At 41.2% G+C, this 22243-nt stretch overlaps 1 protein-coding gene across 1 annotated transcript in view; it reads right to left on the minus strand.

Annotated features, from left to right (window-relative positions):
* Positions 1-1075: 1075 nt before the first annotated feature.
* The window catches only part of bin2 (bridging integrator 2), a 39896-nt gene continuing 18728 nt past the window's right edge, over positions 1076-22243 (minus strand). The window contains exons 6-13 of the mRNA XM_062966446.1: positions 20303-20410; positions 19071-19156; positions 15112-15187; positions 13760-13842; positions 9687-10500; positions 6952-7023; positions 6527-6622; positions 1076-2628 (exon numbers count right to left, since the gene is read on the minus strand). Coding sequence (XP_062822516.1) covers positions 2518-2628; positions 6527-6622; positions 6952-7023; positions 9687-10500; positions 13760-13842; positions 15112-15187; positions 19071-19156; positions 20303-20410 — 1446 coding nt within the window. The 3' untranslated portion in view covers positions 1076-2517. The remainder of the gene's footprint in view (positions 2629-6526; positions 6623-6951; positions 7024-9686; positions 10501-13759; positions 13843-15111; positions 15188-19070; positions 19157-20302; positions 20411-22243) is intronic.

Raw genomic sequence — 22243 nt, forward strand, 5'->3', positions numbered from 1 at the left:
AGTTTCTGAATCCAGATTATCTACTTTGAACTGGATTACATGGTAGTGTAGATACAGCTGTATACATAGCAAGAGGGCATGTATCAATTGCTGGTGACAGTGATATTGGAGACAACCTTTCATCTTTCTGATAAGTAGCCATTGATAGTTCTAACCTTCCTTCATGAATTTATCTATCACTCTCCTGATTTAATCTGTAAACTTTCCTTTTAAAAAGTCACCCACCTCGTAGCCCTTCCTAATACAGTACTCTACCGCTTACATCTAATTTAAAGTTGATATTTTTATGGTCAGTGTTTCCAAATGATTAAACTACAGAGGCCCCCTCCATATTCATAGATTCTATATTCATAGTTTTAGTCTAGAGTTTTAAAATGTTTTAGAAAATCCAAAAGACAAACTTTGATTTTGACATTTTATATAGGGGACACTGTTGTATATAATGGGACCTGAGCATACATGATTTTTTGGAATCTGCAGTGGGTCCTGGAATGAAATGTGACCAAATAACAAGGGCCTGATACTTTGGTATCAGATCAGCTTCTGGAATATAGTACTTAGGACTGAGTTTGGGTATGAGCTGTCTGATTATTTCTGTGATTGGTTATTCCAGGGCAAAGTCATTAAGGTAGCTAGAAATGCTACCACTTTGTTATGTTAGTTTAAGTCACTTTCTCAAAAATAGTATTTTTCCTCTTTGGATGTCTCACTGATTTTGTTCTCCTACTCAAGATCAACCTGAGCATTTTGATCAGGGAGAACAGAGGAAGATACTGTGTTCCTGAGAAAATGCCAAGAGGAGCTAGAAAGTGTGAAGTTTGGATTGAATCATCCCTTTGAGGTGCCCAAAGGGACAGGTTGTTAGGATACTGTAGTAGAATGGTTCTCAACCTGTGGGTCCCCAAATGTTTTGGCCTTCAACTCCCAGAAATCCTGACAGTTGGTAAACTGGCTGGGATTTCTGGGAGTTGTAGGCGAACACCTGAGGACCCAAGGTTGAGAACCACTGCTGTAGTAGAATATGACAACCAAAGACGTCTTAGGGCCTAAGCAAAAAAGGCACACTCCAGAGACATCAGATAAGAATACAGTTTATATGTGGATGTTTGAAGTTGTATAGTTCCAGTGGATAATTTGGAGTGTTTGGTTCTAAGGTAAAACATGGACACAGTGGTCATAACAGACACCCTGTGGAATGGAGAGGAATTGGGATATAGTCATCTCTGGTTACAAACAACATCTCTGAATACAAATAAAATTACTCCTCTTGTCAGAGCTTTCCAAACTGTGTGTCATGATACATTAGTGTGCTGCCTGTAGTGGATGCTAGGAGCTTTGCATGAAAAATACTTTCCATTCTCCAACCCTACAAACAAAGGCTGCCTGGCAGCCATCTGGAGGGAGCATGTTGGCAGTCCCTTGATGATGGCCATCCAGCCCGAAAGACATACAACAACCCTGTCATCAGTTTCTATTTTTAAACCGCCAGGGAGGTTTACTACCTCATCAGATGAACAGTGGCAGGAGGCAGAGGCGCTCCACTTCGCTGTGGGGAATCTGGTGCCCCATGCCTTGCATTGCAGGATCCATGGGAGGGCAATCTCATGGGGAGAAGCGTTAGTGCATGGTTTCCCCCCATAGATTTAATGGCAACATGGAAAGCCTCCATGCTGCCATGGCAGGGCCGGTTCTGCCCTCCTTCACCCACAGAATTGGCACAATGTCATCTGATGGGAGCCGGCTGGCTCCATGGGTGACCGGAGCTAGATCAGCATATGCTGCTGATTTTAGCCTTGTATGATGAGATTGAATACCACCACAGATATGGAGTGCTGCTGCTGTTCAAGTGTAGGTACTGTTATAACTTTTCTAATGTGCACAGTTTGTTCATTGAGTTGCGGTAATGACCACTAAAAATGGATAAGAAAAGAAAATCTATCGACAGTGATGTTTGTAATGAACAGCATGGAGCAGCTGTAGAGGAATCAACACAAGAGGAGCACCTGTGGAGGAATCAACACAACTGTAGTACATAAGAAGGAAAAAATTCCAAAACTTTTATAAGGAGTTGTTTTAACCTTTGTTTTGCTCGTAAAATTGAATTACTGTATCATGAAAGGATGCACGTCAAAGAAGCATGTCACCAACATGAAAAGTTTCGAAAGCTCTGCTTTATGTCAAGGACAGCGTAATATCAAGCAAACTAGAAACCTTGCACCACAGAATCATAGTGGATGCAGGGATATCAATGTAACTTGATACTAAAGACAGGCTGAATTTGGATAATGTGTTGATGCTGTCTTCTAGTATAAGGAACATCCAAAACACCTAAAGGCGCACACACCAGAAATACTGCAAACTACATAGTATCATGTGTATTTACAAGAGGGTATATGAGTGAGGAAGAAGAGTGTTAATAAGAAACTTTGGAAAATCAGCATTTCGACCATATTATTATTGAGCTGTTGAGAAGTATCTATTGAACTCTTCCTTCTGCTTCTGCATCAACTTCTGAGATTATGCCGAGGTGGGAGATTTGATGGTGCTGGGGGAGAAAATGCCTTTTTGCAACATATTCTGGTTTGCCATCCAGTCACTCTCCTTTATACCCATCAGGAATCCCTTTTCCTAGAAAAGAAAAGAAAAAAAACACACACACACGTGTATCAAAGCATGTCCATGAATTTGTTTTCAGAAGAGTCTTCCCATCATATACATCTCATTTCAAAGCCAAAGAGGTGACACATGGAAGGGGTGGATCTGTAGAGGTGTTAGTTAGACCTCTGTACAACATCTGCAAATTGTACAATAAATAATACACAGGTTTCCAGATTTCCCACATCTGATTACGTCCACCAACACCCTGAAGAAGACAGAAGTAGCACAAAACTAGCTCAGATTTGCATTAGAAAAAACCTCAACTCAAAACTGCAACATTTGATATTTAAATCTAGTTTTTTGAACACTGAATTCTGAGAGCAGCAAGGGGTTTTTTTTGGGATCAATTTCCAGTTCATTGTGTAAATCTGAAACTCCAGAATGTGGATAAATAGACTTCCATTTTAAAGGTATATCCTATCACCTCACCACACATTTTGTGAAATTCCTATCCTGAATATGTAGCATGTTTGAAAGAACTTCCATAACATTTCCACAGTGAAGAACCTTTTTAAAAAAATAGTCTGAACACTTTATCTACTCCACAATGTTTTCATATACAGTCAGTCCCTGAATTACAAATATCTGACTTACAAACAACTCCTATTTAAGAATGGGGGGGGGATGAGACAAGGAAGTGAGAGAAATCTCCCCCTTGGAAGGGAAATTCACTTCTGAAAGAGTTATCAGGGGGAAAAGGTATCTCTACTGAAGCTTTCTCACCAATCCTTGTTTCCATAACAAGCCAATTTTTTCAAAATCCAATAGTCACATGGACGGATAGTGATGTGAAATCTCCTGAATAGGAACATAGACAGCAAAACAAATGCCATAGGGGTGTTAACCCTTCCCTATGCTATCCAAAGCTTGTGTGTGTGTATGTGGATGGATAGATAGATGATAGATAGATAGATAGATAGATAGATAGATAGATAGATAGATAGATAGATAGATAGACTGGAGTTAGACTTAAAAAAGTACCTGTTCTTATAAACAAATTCAACTTAAAAACAAACTTACAGTTATTCATAACTTTAATACTGCCTGTATTTATAAACCACCTCCATTTCTCCAATGGTGTACAAGGCTTTTTTCTTCCCTGTTTTATCCTTCCGTCCCTGTGAGGTAGGTTCAGCCTAAGATCATTCTGTGTATTTCAGGCTCAGTGAGAACATGACCATCCCAAGTCTGAATCTAAGACACTCCCAAGTTGAATTTATTTTTTCCCCCTATCAAATGGATAGCTAGCTTTGTGACTGTATAAAGGGAGCCACTTGGGGAAGGATGATGTAATAGTATGAGTCAATATTCCAGATAACTTACACATTTCTGGGAGCCTAGGATTATTAGAAAAAGAGGGCTTTGCAATTTACTGGGCACGACCATTTGCGTGGTAGTACTGGCAATGCAAAAGTAGGCTAATGTCTAGAAGTCTGCCTTAAAGTTGATTAATTCTTTTTTTTCATGTCAAGAACGAGTTGAGAAACTGCAAGTCGCTTCTAGTGTGGGAGAATTGGCTAACTGCAAGGACGTTGCCCAGGGGATGCCCAGATGTTTTACCATCTTGTAGGAGGCTTCTCTCATGTTCCCGCATGGGAAGCTGGAGCTGACAGGCAGGAGCTCACCCCACTCCCTGGATTCAAACTGCCGACCATTCAGTCAGCAGCCCTACCGGCACAAGGGTTTAACTCATTCCACCACCAGAGGCTACTAGGTCAATTAATGAGCTTGTGGCAAAAGCAAACAATAGACAGGGAATTTTCTAGTGAACAGTGCGGTGTTTTCAGCTGTTGTCAAGCTAGTATTTAAGTAAAAGGCTGGTGTCATGTAAGTATCAGATTGACAGCTGCAAGTAATAAAGTAGGCTTTCTTAAACTGATGTGCTTGGATTTTTAAACTACAATTCCCATCAGTCCCAGCCAGTAATGGGAAGTGCAGTTCAACATCTGGAGGGGGCTGCAGTAAAAGACAGGATGCAGTTGAAGAAGCATTCACACAACCCCTGGAGAGGGGTGACAGACAGAGGAGAGACAGAAGACTCCATTCCCTCTCTGGATCCCATATAGAAATCCAGTAAGCTAACCAAGGTGGGAAGCTCCTCCTTCAATGGTCAGCACAGGAAATGTGTCCTCCTCCCTTATGCCAGCCTTCAGCAGGTAAGTGGAACTGTTTGTAGGCTAGTAACTTGTTTAGAAGGCTGTGTTATACTAGCTGTATAAGTACAGGTAATTGACATATATGAAGCAAGTAGCATGTTAATTTGCCTTTAAATTGTTTTACCTTAGTAGGAAATAAAAAAAAATCCAGTATTGTTGGTGTTAAAAGGAAGATGTGAGTTAGAGGACTGTAGACAGGAAGCAAAAAGTTAATGTTTGTCAGAAGAGAGCAGGTACATTAAACATACAAACAAAGCCCTCACACAATGGGGAAACAATTCTACCATGCCGTGGACACAGGATAAAGCAAGGATGGGTCATGGCTGCTATAAGAAAAGGACTATGTTATTTACACAAAAAGTCCCCACCATGTTTGTCGTATAGGTGCTTTATATCCCATCCATTCCTGGAGCACCCCTTTTAATTAATGGGTAAAACCTTTTAATGCCTCCCAAACATCCTGCTTTTCCACAATGGATTTACATGCAAAAATTCCTCCCACTGCGGTTCTACTAATCAAGGCAGTCACATGATGTGAGTGGGTATGATTTTATTGTACCACCGCTAAGCTCTTCCTTTTTTTCTCCTCCTTACCTTTGGCAGAGTGCAGAACGACATACTTAGCTCCCCTGCTCCCACCAAGGAGCAATGCAATGAAATACAATAAAACAAATCCTATCTTAATCATAGATTGGCTGTTTCTGGTACTGAGGGCATGGTGTAGTGGTGTGGGTGTCAGACTAATAGGAGACCAGAGCTCAAACCCCGCCTCAACTGTGGAAATCTACTGGATGACACAGCCTCAGAAGGTTGTTGTAGCTCAGCAACGTTAGCTTTTTTCCCCCTGATGATGGGTCAGAGAATGTGGTAGATGATGAGTTTTAAAGTTAGGAGTCTGTGAGTGATGAGAGAGAGTTGCAGGCAGATGAGACCAACGTTGTGGATTCCTATGCTCACTCCCAAGCAACAGGGGAAAGTGAAAGTTCCAGTTCCCTTGAGAAAAGGCCTTGAGCCGATGGGGAGTGTTCTCGGGAAACTAGATTAGGCCTGAGAACGCAAGGAGTGAAAAATAGACAAACAAGATATTCTCAGAGAATCTGAGATAAGACCTTGAAGGTCAGGTGTCTTTGTCATGATTTCATGGGTGCCTGGATGAGCTTAAATTAAGTGGTGTGGGCTCCAAGCCTCTCAGAGGCGACAACGTTGCCATAAGGGATGTCTCTGTTCTCAAGGATTCTCAAGTTTCCTGTTCTGGTTCATGCTTTTATTTCCTGAAAGGGTTTCCCTTGGAAAAGTTCCTGTTTTCATGTTTATGGATTTAAGTATGAAGAACTGCTGTGGATTTTGGTTGTCTTGACTTTATTTACTTTGGCATTTTTGGACTAGTGTTATTTTATATTTTATATTGTACTGACCCTTTTGGATTTGCCGATTTTCCCCTTTTTATCTGCTTTCTTTAATAAACATTTTTAGATAGAATTACTGGACTCTGGTGTGATGCTGGGCGAAAAGGTGTATCAGTGCTAGAGTGCAACAAAGGTAATACCTATTGTGAATAAATCTGGCTAGAGAAACACCTATGAGAAGGTTGCCATAAGGCACAGTCAACTTAAAGGCACGCAACAACAGCAAGAAATATCACAGCAGCACCATTAGCACCATTTGCCAGGCACATTTTGAATTACAATGGTAAACCTATGGTATGATGTTACCTCGGCCTGGGCATCTGAAAGCACTAGTATGGTCTCTCCTTTTCCAAACTGAAGGTGGTTATCATCATCCGAAGCATAAGCTTGAATTGCCTGAGCCTGGAATATGAAGCAAAATAGCAATAAAGCATTGCATTTCTAGAACCGAGGAGGGGCTAGTACTGTAGCATTGGGAGTCTTATCTATATAGTCAAAACTATGTTGTTACTTCTATCATACAGAGAAATCTGGAACGGTTCTTTGAAGTAAAGAATGACAACCATATTTCACCTGTTTATCCTGCACAGACCCAAACATTAAAGATTTCTGACATACTCTCCTTCCTCAATCCAGGTCTAGGCTTTCACAAGGCTATCAGTTACCCAATAACCAAAAGCAGAGGGACAACTCCTGCCTGTCAAGACAAGGCAGGGAATGCTTCTTCTTACCTTGAACAAGAATCCCAGAGGCAGTTTGGCATAATCCTCTTTTTTATCATTTGAGAAGAAGCTAGAGATAATCTGAAACAAACAAGAATCCTTTTCGTTATTAAGATAACAATCATGTCTGACTACATATTCCCAATATTGCCAGATGAAAACCAGGATGTAGGTTGCTAAGCAATATCTAGATGGCAAATGTTACTAATGAAGCAGTATGCACAAACTAGGCAAGGATGCAGCAGTTTCAGCTTACTTCAAATGCTACAACCTGAGTTAAAAGTACAAAGTACTTTGCACTCACCTAACTCAGCCCCGGTGGCGAAGTGTGTTAAAGCACTGAGCTGCTGAACTTGCAGACCGAAAGGTCGCAGGTTCAAATCCTGGGAGCGGAATGAGCGCCCGCTGTTAGCTCCAGCTTCTGCCAACCTAGCAGTTCGAAAACATGCCAATGGGAGTAGATCAATAGGTACTGCTCCAGCGGGAAGGTAACAGCGCTCCATGCAATTATGCCGGCCACATGACCTTGGAGCTATCTACGGACAACGCTGGCTCTTTGGCTTAGAAATGGAGATGAGCACCAACCCTCAGAGTCGGACATGACTGGATCTAACGTCAGGGGAAACCTTTACCTTTTTTTAACTCAGCAAGAGAGTGGAGGACAGAACAGAACAGAATAGAACAATTTTATTATCATTGTACATTGTACAATGAAATTAAATGCTTTCACCAGCACACACCACAAAACAACACCCCCATCCCTCCACACTCCCACTACCACTGCACAGTCCCTAATGCCACATCAATGTGAAGCCATGGAATTCAATATAATTACAGCTCTAGGATAAAAGCTGTCTCTGTCTGTTTGTCCTTGCCTTTGTCATTCTGTAGAAACTTCCTCTTCCCAGTAGTTTCAGGTTAAAAACAAACTATTGTGGTCTCTCCTAGATTATATATTCTTTCTCATGAATACTTTTTGTTTTCTTGATGACATCCTGTTGTTTCTTGGTCACTCATGTCCCCATTTTTATTTGTGAAATGTTGGAGGCCATGCGTCCTCAGGTGCTTCTTCTGTGTTGGTAGCCCTGGCCGGATTCCCCTCAGACCATGAGTGGGTAACTGTGGGGGCCTGCATTAAGACCTTAGAAAGTAGCTCCCCCACTGCACTCATGCCCCTCCCAATCCATTTTTACCCCCAAATGTCCATTAGTGGACTTGATATCATTATCACTATGCTTTGGTCTTCTGGGGCTTTCAAGGGTAATTTGAGTCATGTTTAGGTCTCTTGGAGCCCATGGATGTGCAGTGGGTTAAACCACTGAGCTGCTGAATTTGCTGACCAAAAGGTCAATGGTTCAAATCCGGGGAGCAGGGTGACCTCTCGCTGTTAGCCCTAGCTTCTGACAAACTAGCAGTTCAAAAACATGCAAATGTGAGTAGATCAATAGGTACCCCTCAAAATATTTTTGGAATACTTTTGCAAATCTTGTTTTGATCCCTGGCAAGTCTAGGCTGCCTCCAAATATTGTGGATTGCTCTCCACACCTCCTAAAGATTCCTTTGACTTCTCCACAAGTCAGAAAAATAGTAATTACAGGCATCGGTTGTCAAGTGGTGGCACCTAGACGCTGCAATGTTCTTGAGAACTTTGCATTTCCCATCCCTCCACATTACCTTCCTGCTGACAAAGATTGGATAATATTGGTTGCCCTAATTGTATGGGATTTCACATTGTTTGCTTTAAATATTTTTTGGCTGCCATGCGTGTTGCGGTAGAAAGGTGAAATATAAATGTTTTAAACATATTATTGTCAATTACTGTAAGTTCTGCATGTTCAAGAGGGTATTTTATCACTTAATTAGAAACTCACTTTCAGGGTATCATTTGTTTATACAATGAATAGGGAGTGATGACCAACACATACATGTCATCTCCTCAACGGAATGCCTCTATTACAAGGAAACCAGATCTTCCCAGAGCTCAAACTGCAATATTGCCTAATTCTCCTTAGGCCCACTCACTTGGATGCCACAGAAAAGTCACTGCTCTTTCAGCCTCCTGTGTACAATACATGAGCAAATTACTCACTTAATGCACCTACTCTACAGAGTTCTGCCTGAGGGTTGACAGGATGATATACTTGAAACATTTGAACATCACTATCATCAACAACAAAACACCTCCAATTGTGCAAGTTCTTAAGGCTGGCATTAGTTTTTGGAGCAGCAAGATAGCAACTCTGAAAACTGCCCGGTTTTCAGGAACTCACCCTGTTTTTTTCCTGCTAGGCAGGATTGCTATTCTTTTGTTTAAATGTCTGGCATGTAGGATGCAATCAAGTCTCCCAAAGTGGGAGTAGTGTTTTTGTTTTGGATAAACTTGTGCTCCAAGCACAAGGCAAATTTATGGTGGAAGGATGGTTCTGACAAAGTAAGATACAAATGTTAAAAAAGCATTTCCCACAGAAAGGGGTTCAGAACACTCAGAGGACTGAGAATGTCAGATCAGCCTTATGAGAGTAGTTTCCTTCACATCCCACGCTTGAGCTCCCATGAAAAGCTGAGTGGTCAATGCTGGACAGAGAATTCTTGAAATCTATCAGTACCCACCTACTTTGCTGCCCTAAACATGGTACTGGTGCTGTTGTAGGCCAAGGAGGGGCTTCATCACCCCAAGACTGGAGATGAACATAAGTAGAGAGTACAATAATAAATGGGAAAGGGGACAGAGCTGTCATCCTTACCTGGGTATTGGTGGCTTTAGGGGAAATTTCTGTTTCTTCCATGCTTCCATCACTGTTTCCATCAGTTTCAACATCCTTATGAGTTTCAACATCCTGACCACTTGCTCCTTCTATTCTTGGTTGCTGGTCTTGAATGGGCCCTGTTTCTCGTTCAGCTTCAGTATTGGAGCTGTTCAGCAATACGGCAATGGTGGTTTTGAGTGCTTTCCCTTCAACCTTCTCAGCTTGGGTGGGAGATGAAGAATCTTGGGGATTGCCTTCAGGACAAACTGAGTTCTCATGGGATATCAAACTGTCCCCTTGAACGTCTGATTCATCAACCTGGGCTTCATCCAAGGCATGGCTACCACTGGCTTCAAAGGCACCAACCAAAAGGGGCTGTGCTTCAGAGTCTCTGGAAACACTCTGGCCTTTACCAGCAGCCTCAAACAGCGCCTTTGATAAGATCATCCCAGCTATATTGACTGCAACTTCTTCAACATCCTGAGGGGTGTCTTGGGAAACATGGATGGGTGTCTCCAGTATCATGACCTGGTTGTCATCTTTGAAGTTACCGACCGTTGGAGTTTCCGATGCAGCCACTTCAGTTCGCTCATTTTGCAACTCTGAGACTGAAGATACAGTGAAGTTCTCTGTTTCATTGGCACCACTAGACATTGATGCTACTGCCTCCGTTTCTTGAACAGTTTCTCTTTTTTGGTATGGAGTCTTGACAGTGGGGGATGTTAATGTCTCCCTTATGCTGTTCCCCACAGGAATGGAAGCAGGGCTGGTTGGACTTACTGGAGATGAGATGATCAATGAGCCTCTATTACTGTAGTAAGGTAAGCAAAAATAGCCTGCTTGAATATACAGCCCCTAGTCACATTGTGTCCTGTTTAGCCACTCTACTGAAATGGAACCTCCATATTCAAAGACAGTATACAACTTGAATATTAATTGAGAGAGCTGTCATAAAGTGCCATGTACAATGGTTGGAACCTATACAGAATGTTCCCCATTTCAAGGATACTTGGGTGCTTCCTGATCAAAATCTCAAAGCACTTTAATGGATTTTCATATCAGGAAAAGAGATGAGAAGCATGATGGAAAAAATGTCATCCTCTTGACATCTCCCTCATAATACACACAAATTCTGTGAATAAGACAAGGTTGTATGGCAATGAGTCTCATCTAGAAACACTCTCTGTTATAGAAGGATATATTTATCTTTTACTTCATTAGCCATAGGGTCCATTCTGTCAGGAAAAAGGGTTGAGATAAATCACCTTCCTTATCTTAGCTGCTTCAACCTTGCAAGTTCTACCTGAAGGCATGAAGTGGTAAAGACACCGGAGTCTCCAATTCAGCTTTCAACCGAAAGCAGCTCCTTATCTTTATTTACAACTAGCTTGGGGACCCGGTGGTGCCCGGATTATTAGAAAATGGCATAGTTTGTTTTGGTATGTTAGCTAATATCCTAAGTTTGGTCTACTTTGGTAAGGATGAGCTACAACTCCCAGATTCCCAGGGCAATATCCCCCAATCCCGCTTGCATGCACAGTTGGCCATGTTGGGTCTGTGTGGCAAGTTAGTTCCCAGTCCATTGTTGATGGGGTTCAGAGTGCTCTTAGACTGCAGGTGAACTCTACATCTCAGTCCTACAACTCCTATAAATCATGGTGAATTCTCCCCAAACCTATCTCTCTAGTATTCAGTTGCTGATCAATTCTGCTTTGTTTGCTGTGTGCCATAGGAAAGGGTGGGCAAGGGTTAAGAGAGAAGCAGTGGGCGGGGTCATGCAAATAGAGAGAGAAAGGAACCCTGGGATGTGCTCACTGTAATCTGCCATATCCTGTGAGGGAGTGACTTGGTGGCTCCACAGCACTGGGAACTATAGCCTGTGTGTGGAGGCCGGAGGCTGTCTGTGTGAGTGGACACCCGTGCCACATACACACACATACAGATTTTCACTTTTATTATGTGTATAGATATATGTATAGATATAGATATAAATATATATACAGCATTCTCTGGTAATATCTGCTTACATCTCGGCACATTGCCTGCACAGAAGCCATATTGCATTCCAGAAGCTTCATGGCATTCTAGAAGCTTCGACTCCAGCAGGAACAAGAAACTCCAAAAGGGGCACTCTACCCATTCTTCTCATCTCTATTGTTTTAACCCTTGCATTACTGAAACCATACTGTTTAAAATAACTACAGTATAAGCAATTTTTCAAACCAGATAACATTACATATGGACACATTCTCCCACAAAGCAGGGTGAATTTCTTTCTTCATGTAAGAAAAGGATGTAACAGAGAATGACATATGCTTCCTGGTTGGGCAACATCCTCCCACCCCCTGAGAGTCATCTCAGTCTTTCCCAGAGGCAAGAGGATAACAGTTTTTTTTCGGATAACAGTTCCAAGAATTCTACAATGATTGGTGGGTTATGGGAATTGTAGATTAATAAACAAATTTCTTGCTAATCTTTGAGGGTGGCCACTCTGGACATCAATCTACTTGGTTGCTCTTCTATTGAGCCAAATGTAGGCCAATTGGCTAGTGCTGTGGTTCTCAACCTGTAGGTCCCCAGACGTTTTGGCCTTCAACTCCCAGAAATCCTAACAGCTGGTAAACTGGCAGGGGTTTCTGGGTATTGTAGGCCAAAACACCTGCAGACCCACAACCTGAGAACCACCGGGCTTGTGGGACTCTCTTGACCCCTCAAACGAAAGAAGCCAAGGAAAAGGTAGGTGGGCAGGCTCTCTGGGAAGCTCACCTGATGCCAATGCCTTCTTCAAAGGGAGAAGTGTTGGCTGAAGCTGCAGCTACTGCAAGGAGTGAAGGTGGTGGCCGAGGGACAGGCTGGGTGTTTCCTCTTCTTCAGACAGTGGGATCTAATGTGCCAGCCTCATAGAGAACCCAAATAAGGGTCAAACTAGGTGAAGCATTAATCACACGTTTTGCAGAGTAGCTTGCCCAAATGCTGCCAGAGGCTTGTTTGTTATATCACATAAGCTTTTTTCACCTATCTATCTTGTATTTAGTGTGCCTTTTGTGATTGATCATTGGAAGGAATTGATTTGCAAGCAGAAGCAGGAAATTGCATTCAAAGTACCCCCAACAGATGGCCATCCAGCCTCTGCTTAAAAGCCTCTAAAGAAGGAGCCTCCACCACATTCCGGGCAGAGAGTTCCACTGCTGAACTCTCAGAGTTAGGAAGTTCTTCCTAATGTGTAGGTGGAATCTCTTTTCCTGTAGTTTGAAGCAATTGTTCCGCGTCCTAGTCTGCAGGGCAACAGAAAAAAAAAGCTTGCTCCTCCTCCCTAAGATTTCCCATCACATCTTTACACATGGCCCTCATCATGTCTCATCTCAGCCTTCTCTTCTGCAGGCTAAACATGCTCAGCTCTTTCAGCCACTCCTTGTAGGGCTTGTTCTCCAAACCCTTGATCATTTTAGTTGCCTTCCTATGGATGCCTTCCAGCTTGTCAACATCTCCTTTCAATTGTGGTGCCCAGAAGTAGACACAGTGTGATTTCAGGTGTGGTCTGACCAAGGCAGAATAGACTTCCCTGGATCTAGACACTAGACTCCCATTTGTGCAGGCCAAAATCCCATTGGCTTTTTAAGCTGCCACATCACATTGTTGGCTCATGTTTAATGTGTTGTCCACAAGGACTCCAAGATTTTTTTCACACGTACTGCTGTCGAGGCAGGCACCCCCCATTCTGTATCTTTGCATTATATTTTTCCTCCCTAAGTGGAGTATCTTGCATTTGTTGAACTTCATTTTGTTAGTTTCAGCCCATCTCTCTACTCTTTTAAGATCGTTTTGAATTCTGCTCCTGTCTTCTGGAGTATTGGCTATCCCTCCCAATTGGTACCGTCGGCAAACATGATGATCATGCCTTCATCTAAGTCATTAATAAATATATTGAAATGTAGGGAATTACATTCCCCTCAATGGCATATGGAATCAGAGCCTTCTGAATTAAAAGCTGTTACACCTGGGATAGGGAGGGGAGACAAATTTTAAAGCACGGGAACCATCCTTAGGAGACTGAAGAAGAAATCACTTACCTTGGTACACCTTTAATAATGAAGACTTTATCAGAGTGTTGCTTTTCCAGTTTACTCATCACATCATATAGGTCATGGTTCAGCTGGAAGCAGCAGCAATAGGCAAATTAGAACCAAATAAGCAAGAGAAACAAGAATAAATTAATCGTTTCCCTTCTCTATTTCCAGTATGAGATCATTCTCTTAATCCTGATACTTTAATGCTTTCATGCATCTTTCACTTCTGGCAGTAACATGGCATCATAAAAGGCAACTGTAATTTCACTTTTAAAAAGATTGAAATTAAATAAACAATACTGCTTTGCCATATAGTAGTATCCTAACACTTGGATAATTTAAAATTAGATAAATGGATAATTTTTTATCATGTTAAAAGTGACTTGGCAACATACTGCAAGTTGCCTCTGAGAGAATTGGTCATCTACAGAGATGTTACCTGGGAGATGCCGGATGGGAGGCTTCTATCATGTCCCCGCAAGCTAGAGCTGACTGATGGGAACTCACCCTGTCTCACGGATTCTAACCCAACCTTCAGGTCAGGAGTTCATCCGGCACAAGAGTTTAACCCATTGAGCCACCAGATGGATAAACAGACACGCTCAAAGGCACAGTGGTCATTGCAAGAAAAGGGCGGGCTCATGAGCTCCTACTACTGACGAAACTTATGTTTCCATTCCAAATTTGGACTCAAACCCAAATCCTATTCAGTGACAATCAGGAATAGAACAGAATAGGTAAAGAAATCGGAATTCTTCCTTTGTGCACCATTCTAACAGCTTGATCATACCAGCCTGCTATCTCACTGCAATTGTGTTTGTGTAAAGAATGGAAACATGCCACTTTTAGATCATTCATTATTGCACTTCCCTACATTAGCACAAGAGCACTGCTTTGATATAATCTGTGGGCCATGCTCTGTCGTCCACATCAATAACTCTGTTTTCCTGTTCTATGCCCAACCCAGCATCCCTTTTAGTTTTTATTATTTTCATTATTTTACTGCATTTTTAAATTATGGCAACATGATAATTGAAAATTAAAAAGAAAAAAACCCCAGAAAAAAACCCAAGTCTGCAGGAAATAGTGAAAGGGGCATATCAGAAATGCAGTGGAAGGAACCTACTACACAGAATTCAGCAAGGGGAATGCAGCAGTATTGAGAGGCAGTTTTGAGTTCTACCCACCCATGAAAAGAAGTGCTATTGATGGAGTGCAAAGCAGCAACTAGACAAACAAGAAATCGTGTAATTAATATGGTCAAAAGTGCTATTATCCTGCTGAAATCCCTCTTTGTCAGCTTTGTGTTATAAAGTCCTAAGACTCCCGTTTATCTGTCACCGCAGTTTACGTACCTTGCTCATTTCCTTGTAGAAAATATCTCTCAGATTGGAAATGTTCTGGAATATTGTTACATAGCATGCAATCCGGCTGGAAAAAAGGAAAAGGCAATACAATTAAACCACACCATTCCAAATGTTAACCAAGTTGAGGTGGGGTAATAGAAGAACAGAAATATAAGCCATGAAACAAAATTGGTAGGACTTTGTAAACAATGTATTACACAGAAAACAAAATTACAAGATGCAGCTTTTCCCATAATATATCACTCACAAACAATAGGTAAGCAACTGCAAGCTGTGATGCTCCAAAGAAAAAATATGTCACACCAAGAATACCAGCATAACACTGGAGTCCATAGACTGATGATGTTTCAGTCTTAGGAAAAGGGTAAATTAAATAAAGTATGTGAATTCATGAAATTATCACAAATAAAAAGAGATTATTAGTGATGACTTTTTTAATTTAGAAGGGATATAAATATTAAAGTAGGGTGACAGAGAGGGAAAAAGACAGAGGCACAATTGATGTTTTGTTAGATGGTTATAAAATGGGAAAATGAAGGAGGTAATTTGTTTACCTACATTTGCACAAGTTCCATATTAATTTATAAAATACGGATTAAAGGAAATTCTGGTTTGCTCAGAACTACACTTACACGTATACAAAAATGCATACAATGTTACTTCTATGATAGGATAGAAAACTGTTAATAGAATGAAATGTGACAATATAATTATTGCTTTCATCTTCTAGAGGTCATCTCTTCATATATGGCAACTATGATGTCATATCTGTCTTTTCTTCTCCAAGTTAAATATAACTAGCTCTCTCTGGCCTCTTCTACACTGCCCTATATCCCAGGATCTGATCCCAGATTATCTGTTTATCCTAGATTATCTGGCAGTATAGACTCATATCATCCATCCAGTTCAAAGCAGATAACCTGGGATCAGATCCCGGGATATAGGGCAATGTAGAAGGGGCCTAAGTTGTTCCTCATTATTCTTGGTTTTTTGAGGCTTTTGATCATCTTGGCTAACTTTTTCTGGACATGTTTGTTGTAGTCTGGCAAGCGTCAGGGAATTCAGAAGATGAGGGGTTTCAAAATGAAACATCTGAGTGTGTTCAGGGGGAATTGCTGACAGGTCAAGTTGACCAGGCTGATGCTTTGAATTCTTTAGATCATTCCAAGGCAATCGAGGAAACTGAAAGTAACAATTCTCTGTAGAAAAGGCCTTGGAAAGATGAGGAGGTTGAGGAGGTTTCAAGGGAGTGTAGATTAGATTTGAGAACACAGGGCGTGAAAGCCAGCAAACTATGTCTTCCCAGAGAATCCGAGATAAGGCCCTCAAATCCACGTGCCTTAGACATGATTTCATGGGAACCTGGGCAGGCTTAAATTAAGTGCTTTGGCTTCAAGCATCTCAGAGGAGACAATGTTGCTAAAGGGGAATCAGTCTCTTGTTCATTTTTCCAAGTTCCTGATTCTTGAATTGTCAGGAGTCTTAATTTGTGTTCCTATGTACCTTTGAAAAGTTTACCTGAAAGAGATGCCTGTATTCATGTTCATGAAATTACCTTAGAATATTTCTATGTTTTTGGATTTTTTGGTTCTGAGATTTTTCCTGGCATTTTTGGATTATTGCTATTGAACTCTGTCTTATTTCATATATTGAATGTTATTTCCTGTCTCTTTTGGATTTTGACCTTTCCCCCTTTTTTATATTCTTTCTTCAATAAACATTTTATTATTAAACTACTTGCCTCTGATGTGGTGCTGGGTGAAAGGGTGTCTCAGTGCTAGGGCAAAACAATGTTCCAGCTTGTTAATATCCTTTCTGAATTGTGGGGCCCAGAGTGGGCATCGTATTCTAGGTGAGGTCTGACTAAAGCAGAATAGACTGAAGCTGTTATATCCCTTGAGACAGTATACTTTTGTTGATCTAGACTTAAATAGCATTATATTTTGGCGGATGTATCACACTGTTGACACAAGTGTAGCTGAGTTGGTTATTAGTCTAAAGAGATCTAGCCCATCTTGTGGTGAAGGATTTGAGCCAGGTTTTCAAATTTCTGATTTGAGTCTGACCCCTGAACTAATAATATAGCATAATATGTCTCTCTGGCCAACACACATTTTGGTGCCTCAAATGTTCAAGCTGTTTCTGGGTATATTTGATCTGCTGATCCAAAAAATGGCACCAGTTTTCCCCCACCAACTCTAGTTTTTGAGGTACAGAACAGATACCATCTATCAATCTTCATCTGCTCGCACATTAGAAACCATGATAAGCATACCTAACAAACTAGAGCTGATGTGGTTTATTCAGTTCAATTTTCTGACTCAGCAGCCCAAATTGCCCCAGGAACAGTCCTAAAAACCAAGACATAAGATTTTTTTTTTTTGGTTGGGCTGTGTAATGGAAGACTTTTAACCAAATGAACCATAATATTGATTGCTGTGGCAGTGGCCAGCAATGTGCAGAAAATGATTGCATCATACATTTTAGGAACTGAGTGCTTCAGGGAAAAGGAGGGAGGAATAGTTATAACATTGCAGTTTTTGACACAAAGCCATGTCTTATATCTAATTCTACACCAAGTCATTAGCACCAGTTCCTTGAAGAACAGAAAAGCCAAAATGTTCCCTAGATTTTGCTGCCACCCTGTGGCCACTAAACATCATTGTTTCCAGCTGTGCCGCTAAAAAGAGTGTGATGTTTCAAGTAGCAATTTCTATCACCTGCTGAATTGAGGAATTTATTATTTTGCCTTCCTGACTGAATTTGTGTGCTGTGTGGCATATAGGTTGAAAAGCTAAGATAGAGAAAAAGGAAATGCCTGGCTATACAGACTATGAAGGTTGTTGCCTAAGGCTGGATCTACACTGCCCAGGATCAGATCCCAGATTATCTGGCAGTGTAGACTCATATAATCCAGTTCAAAGTAGATAATCAGAACCTGGGATATAGGACAGTGTAGATTCATCCTAAGAAATGGGTCTTTACTCAAAGTGTAGATCACAGAATCATAGAATCCTAAAGTTGGAAGAGATCTCATGGGCCATCCAGTCCAACCCCCTGCCAAGAAGCAGAAAATCACATTCAATGCATCCCTGACAATTGGCCACCCAGCCTCTGTTTAAAGGAGCCTCCACCACACTCCGGGGCAGAGGGTTCCACTGTCGAACCGCTCTCATAGTAAGAAAGTTCTTCCTAATGTTCAAGTAGAATCTCCTTTCCTGTGGTCTCCAGGGCAAGAAAACAAGCTTGCTCCCTCCTTCCTATGACTTATACATGGCCCTCATCATGTCTCCTCTCAGCTTTCTCTTCTGCAGGATAAGCATGCCCAGCTCTTTAAGACACTCCTCATAGGGCTTGTTCTCCAAACACTTGATCATTTTATTTGCTCTTCTCTGGACACCTTCCAGCTTGTCGACATCTCCCTTCAATTGCGGTGCCCAGAATTGGACACAGTGTGATTCCAGATGTGGTCTGACCAAGGCGGAATAGAGGGGTAGCATGACTTCCCTGGATCTAGATACTAGACTCCTATTTGTGCAGGCCAATATCCCAGTGGCTTTTTAAGCCACTGCATCACATTGTTGGCTCATGTTCAGCTTGTTGTCCATGAGGATTCCAAGATCTTTTTCACTCGTACTGCTGTTGAGCCAGGCATCCCCCCATCCTTAAGGTCCCATCTACACTGAGCATTTAATGCATTTTGAAGCTAACCAAAATGTGATGGCTGGACAATAAATGCTCTTGACTTTTAAATAAATGTTGTTATACTTCTCCCCACCGTCCCACCTTTCTGCTTCAGCTCAGGCTTATCTTATGACTTACCAGGATCCAACCCTACTGAAAAATTTGATTCAACAGACCATTCCTGGTCATAGCTTCGCTTCTCAGATTCTACACATTTCCTTAATTTCTTCTGCATTAGCAGCTTGACCTGGAGTCAGTGTTACCTGTTGTAAATGACTGGCAGCTCCTCTCGTAGCTCTTTGTTAAGTTCCTCAAACACAGCTTGAGCTTTGTAGAAGTCCTCTTCAGCCTGCAGTTGGACCCAAGAGTCAATTTAGAGGCTCAAGGAAAAGAAGCATGAACAGGACAGCCAAGGCAAAAAGACTCTGATCTCAGATTATTGACACATTTTGCCGTCTTTTCTAAGGTCTGAGAATCTCTAAAGGCACACGGAGAGAAAAGAGCTTGAAAGGATAAAACCTCTGGTTGCCTTATCTGCAGAGTATGAAAAAAAATGGGGACGTCAAACTCATAATATCCCAGTTGGAGAATTCTGGGAGATAGAATCAAAAAAGTAACTGTCCATCTGTCATTTATCTATTTCAGATGGCACAAAGAAAAAATGTTTGGTGGGGCTGTATTATTATTTATAGTAGTAACTGTGAGGCCGTGCACCATATTTTAGTTTTTGTGGACCACTGGTAGTCCACAGAACCCTGGTTGCAAACCACTGCTTTATGTTATATAGGAGGCAAAAGTGGTTCTCTCTAGAGTTCTGCTTCCCATATACCCTTTATACATTTGTAAAGTCACCTATTTCCTCTTCAAATACTGAACATTTAATTTCCACGCATTTATCCAAATCTGTCTGCAAGAATTCAGGTTTTTCTCTATCAGGATTACAAACTTGATTCCCTTCCATTTAGATCTCTGAGGCCCCTTCAACACTGCCATATAATCCAGATGATCAAAGCAGATAATTCACACTATCTGCTTTGAAATGGATTATATGAGTCTATACTGTCATATAACCCACTTCATAGGGATTGCAAAAGCTTGCAGAGGGAAATGCAAGAGATTAACAAATATTTCAGGGGAAAATGTTTTTATAAGATTAATGGGTATATATATATATATATATTCTTCTTCCTGACTTGCAAGGGCTTCTTTCCCTTTTCAAAACATTCCCTTGGTTAAGAGCGAGGCGGGCTTTGGAAAAGTAAACACTGATAAGGGAAGGTAAGATGAGAGATAAATATATCATATATTGCAAGCAATGGCCTCTAGGTTCCTCTGCTGGTTTGACCTTGACCTGATTATAAGCGGGGGAGGCTTTTTCAGCCCATAAAAAGGGCTGAAAGATTCCGCTTATTTCGAGTATATATGGTAGATATCTAATGGGAAGAATGTTCCTGGTTTTAAAAGACCTGATCCTTGATCCAGGTAGCCGACATACCTTTGCAGTTTTAGCTTCATCCTTCTTTTTGGCATTCTGGAGAGCTTCCAAGTGATGCCTGCTGCTATCATAATCCACAACTTTCCGCCCCCTCTTAGCTATTCTTTCCTGATAGGAAACACAGCATACCAAAGAATAAATGAGATGCAACATATCAAACACAACAATCTGGTACGTATCACCTTATATGAGCCTGCTTGAGCCTTAGAGTGTCACCACCATCCCAGGCTTGTTTGGTGAGGACACAGGAGAGAGCCTTCTTGGGCCCCTTCCACACAGCTGTATAAAATCCACATTGAACTGGATAATATGGCAGTGTGGACTCAGATTATCCAGTTCAAAGCAGATATTGTGGATTATATGCCTTGATATTCTGGGTTATATGGTTGTGTGGAAGGGCCCTTGGTGGTTGCCCCGGGTGCCTTTCTGCCGTCAAGTAAATATTTTGTCAATTAAAGCAGTCATTTCATTTTTAATATGGTGCAGCAGATGGATCTTTTAATGTGGTGTGTGTTTTGTGTTCCTATTTTATTATTTTTAAAAGGTGGTTTTAAAAAACGTTTTAAACTTACATTTCTATTTCATTTTAATAACTTTTATACTAAAAGACTTCTGTAAGTAGAATTGTGTTTTTGAAATATATACTGCCTTGAATCCTATAGTGGGACAAAGTCAAGTTATAAATTGAATGAATGAATGAAAGAATAGAATAAATACAACAACAACACTTTTTTTTTACACTCGGTCCTCTACGTTTTGGAGTTAGGGGCACAGGACCTCCATGAAAGTAAACAACCATGCAGTGGGTTAAGCCCTTGTCCTGGCAGGGCTGCTGACTGAATCCAGGGAGCAGGGTGAGCTCCTGTCTGTCAGCTCCAGCTTCCCGTGCAGGGACATAAGAGAAGCCTCCCACAGGATGGTAAAACATTTGGTCGTCCCCTGGGCAAAATCAGGGGATGGATGAGCTCGATCTGTCAGCTCCAGCTCCATGCAATGTCCTTGCAGACGGCCAATTCTCTCACACCAGAAGCAACTTGCAGTTTCTCAAGTCGCTCCTGACATGAAAAAAAACCCTGATGAAACACTTCTCCAGTGTGATGCTATGCCCAAATTCTGCTTGATTTGATCATAGAGGCATCTAGAAATTGGCTGTAGTCACATTGGAGGGCTCAGAAATTCCTAGACATAATATTTTATTTTAATCAAATCTGTAAGTGTGGGTGACTGACTCTATTTATTTTCTTACCTGGTTCTCCCTGTGGATCAAGGTGAAGAACAATGGTATAAAATACCATGTATAACAGCAGTTAAAATCACATAAACCAGCTAAAACACATAGCATCAATTTAAAAGCATATACAGTAGAGTCTCACTTATCCAACATTTGCTTATCCAACGTTCTGGATTATCCAACGCATTTTTGTAGTCAATGTTTTCTATACATTGTGATGTTTTGGTGCTAAATTAGTAAATACAGTAATTACTATGTAACATTAGTGCATATTGAACTACATTTTCTACCAAATTTGTTGTATAACATGATGTTTTGGTGCTTAATTTGTAAAATCATAACTTAATTTTATGTTTAATAGGCTTCTCCTTAATCTCTTCTTATTATCTAACATATTCGCTTATCCAATGTTCTGCTGGCCTGCTTATGGGATAAGCGAGACTCTACTGTATAACCAATGCATCCAGTACATAGTTTAAAACTCAAGCATGTCTTTTTCTGAGTTTTGCTTTTAAATTACCAGAACAAACATTTTCGAGCAAACTGCAGTAGGGTAAACCCTTGTGCTGGCAGAACTGATGACTTGAAGGTTAGGTTGCTGACCTGAAGGTTGCCAGTTTGAATCCAACCTTGGGAGAGTGCAGATGAGCTCTCTCTGTCAGCTCCAGCTCCCTACGGGGACATGAGAAAAGCCTCCCACAAGGATGGCG

This window comes from Anolis carolinensis, unplaced genomic scaffold, assembly GCF_035594765.1.
Source record: "Anolis carolinensis isolate JA03-04 unplaced genomic scaffold, rAnoCar3.1.pri scaffold_20, whole genome shotgun sequence".
NCBI classification, from domain to species: domain Eukaryota; kingdom Metazoa; phylum Chordata; class Lepidosauria; order Squamata; family Dactyloidae; genus Anolis; species Anolis carolinensis.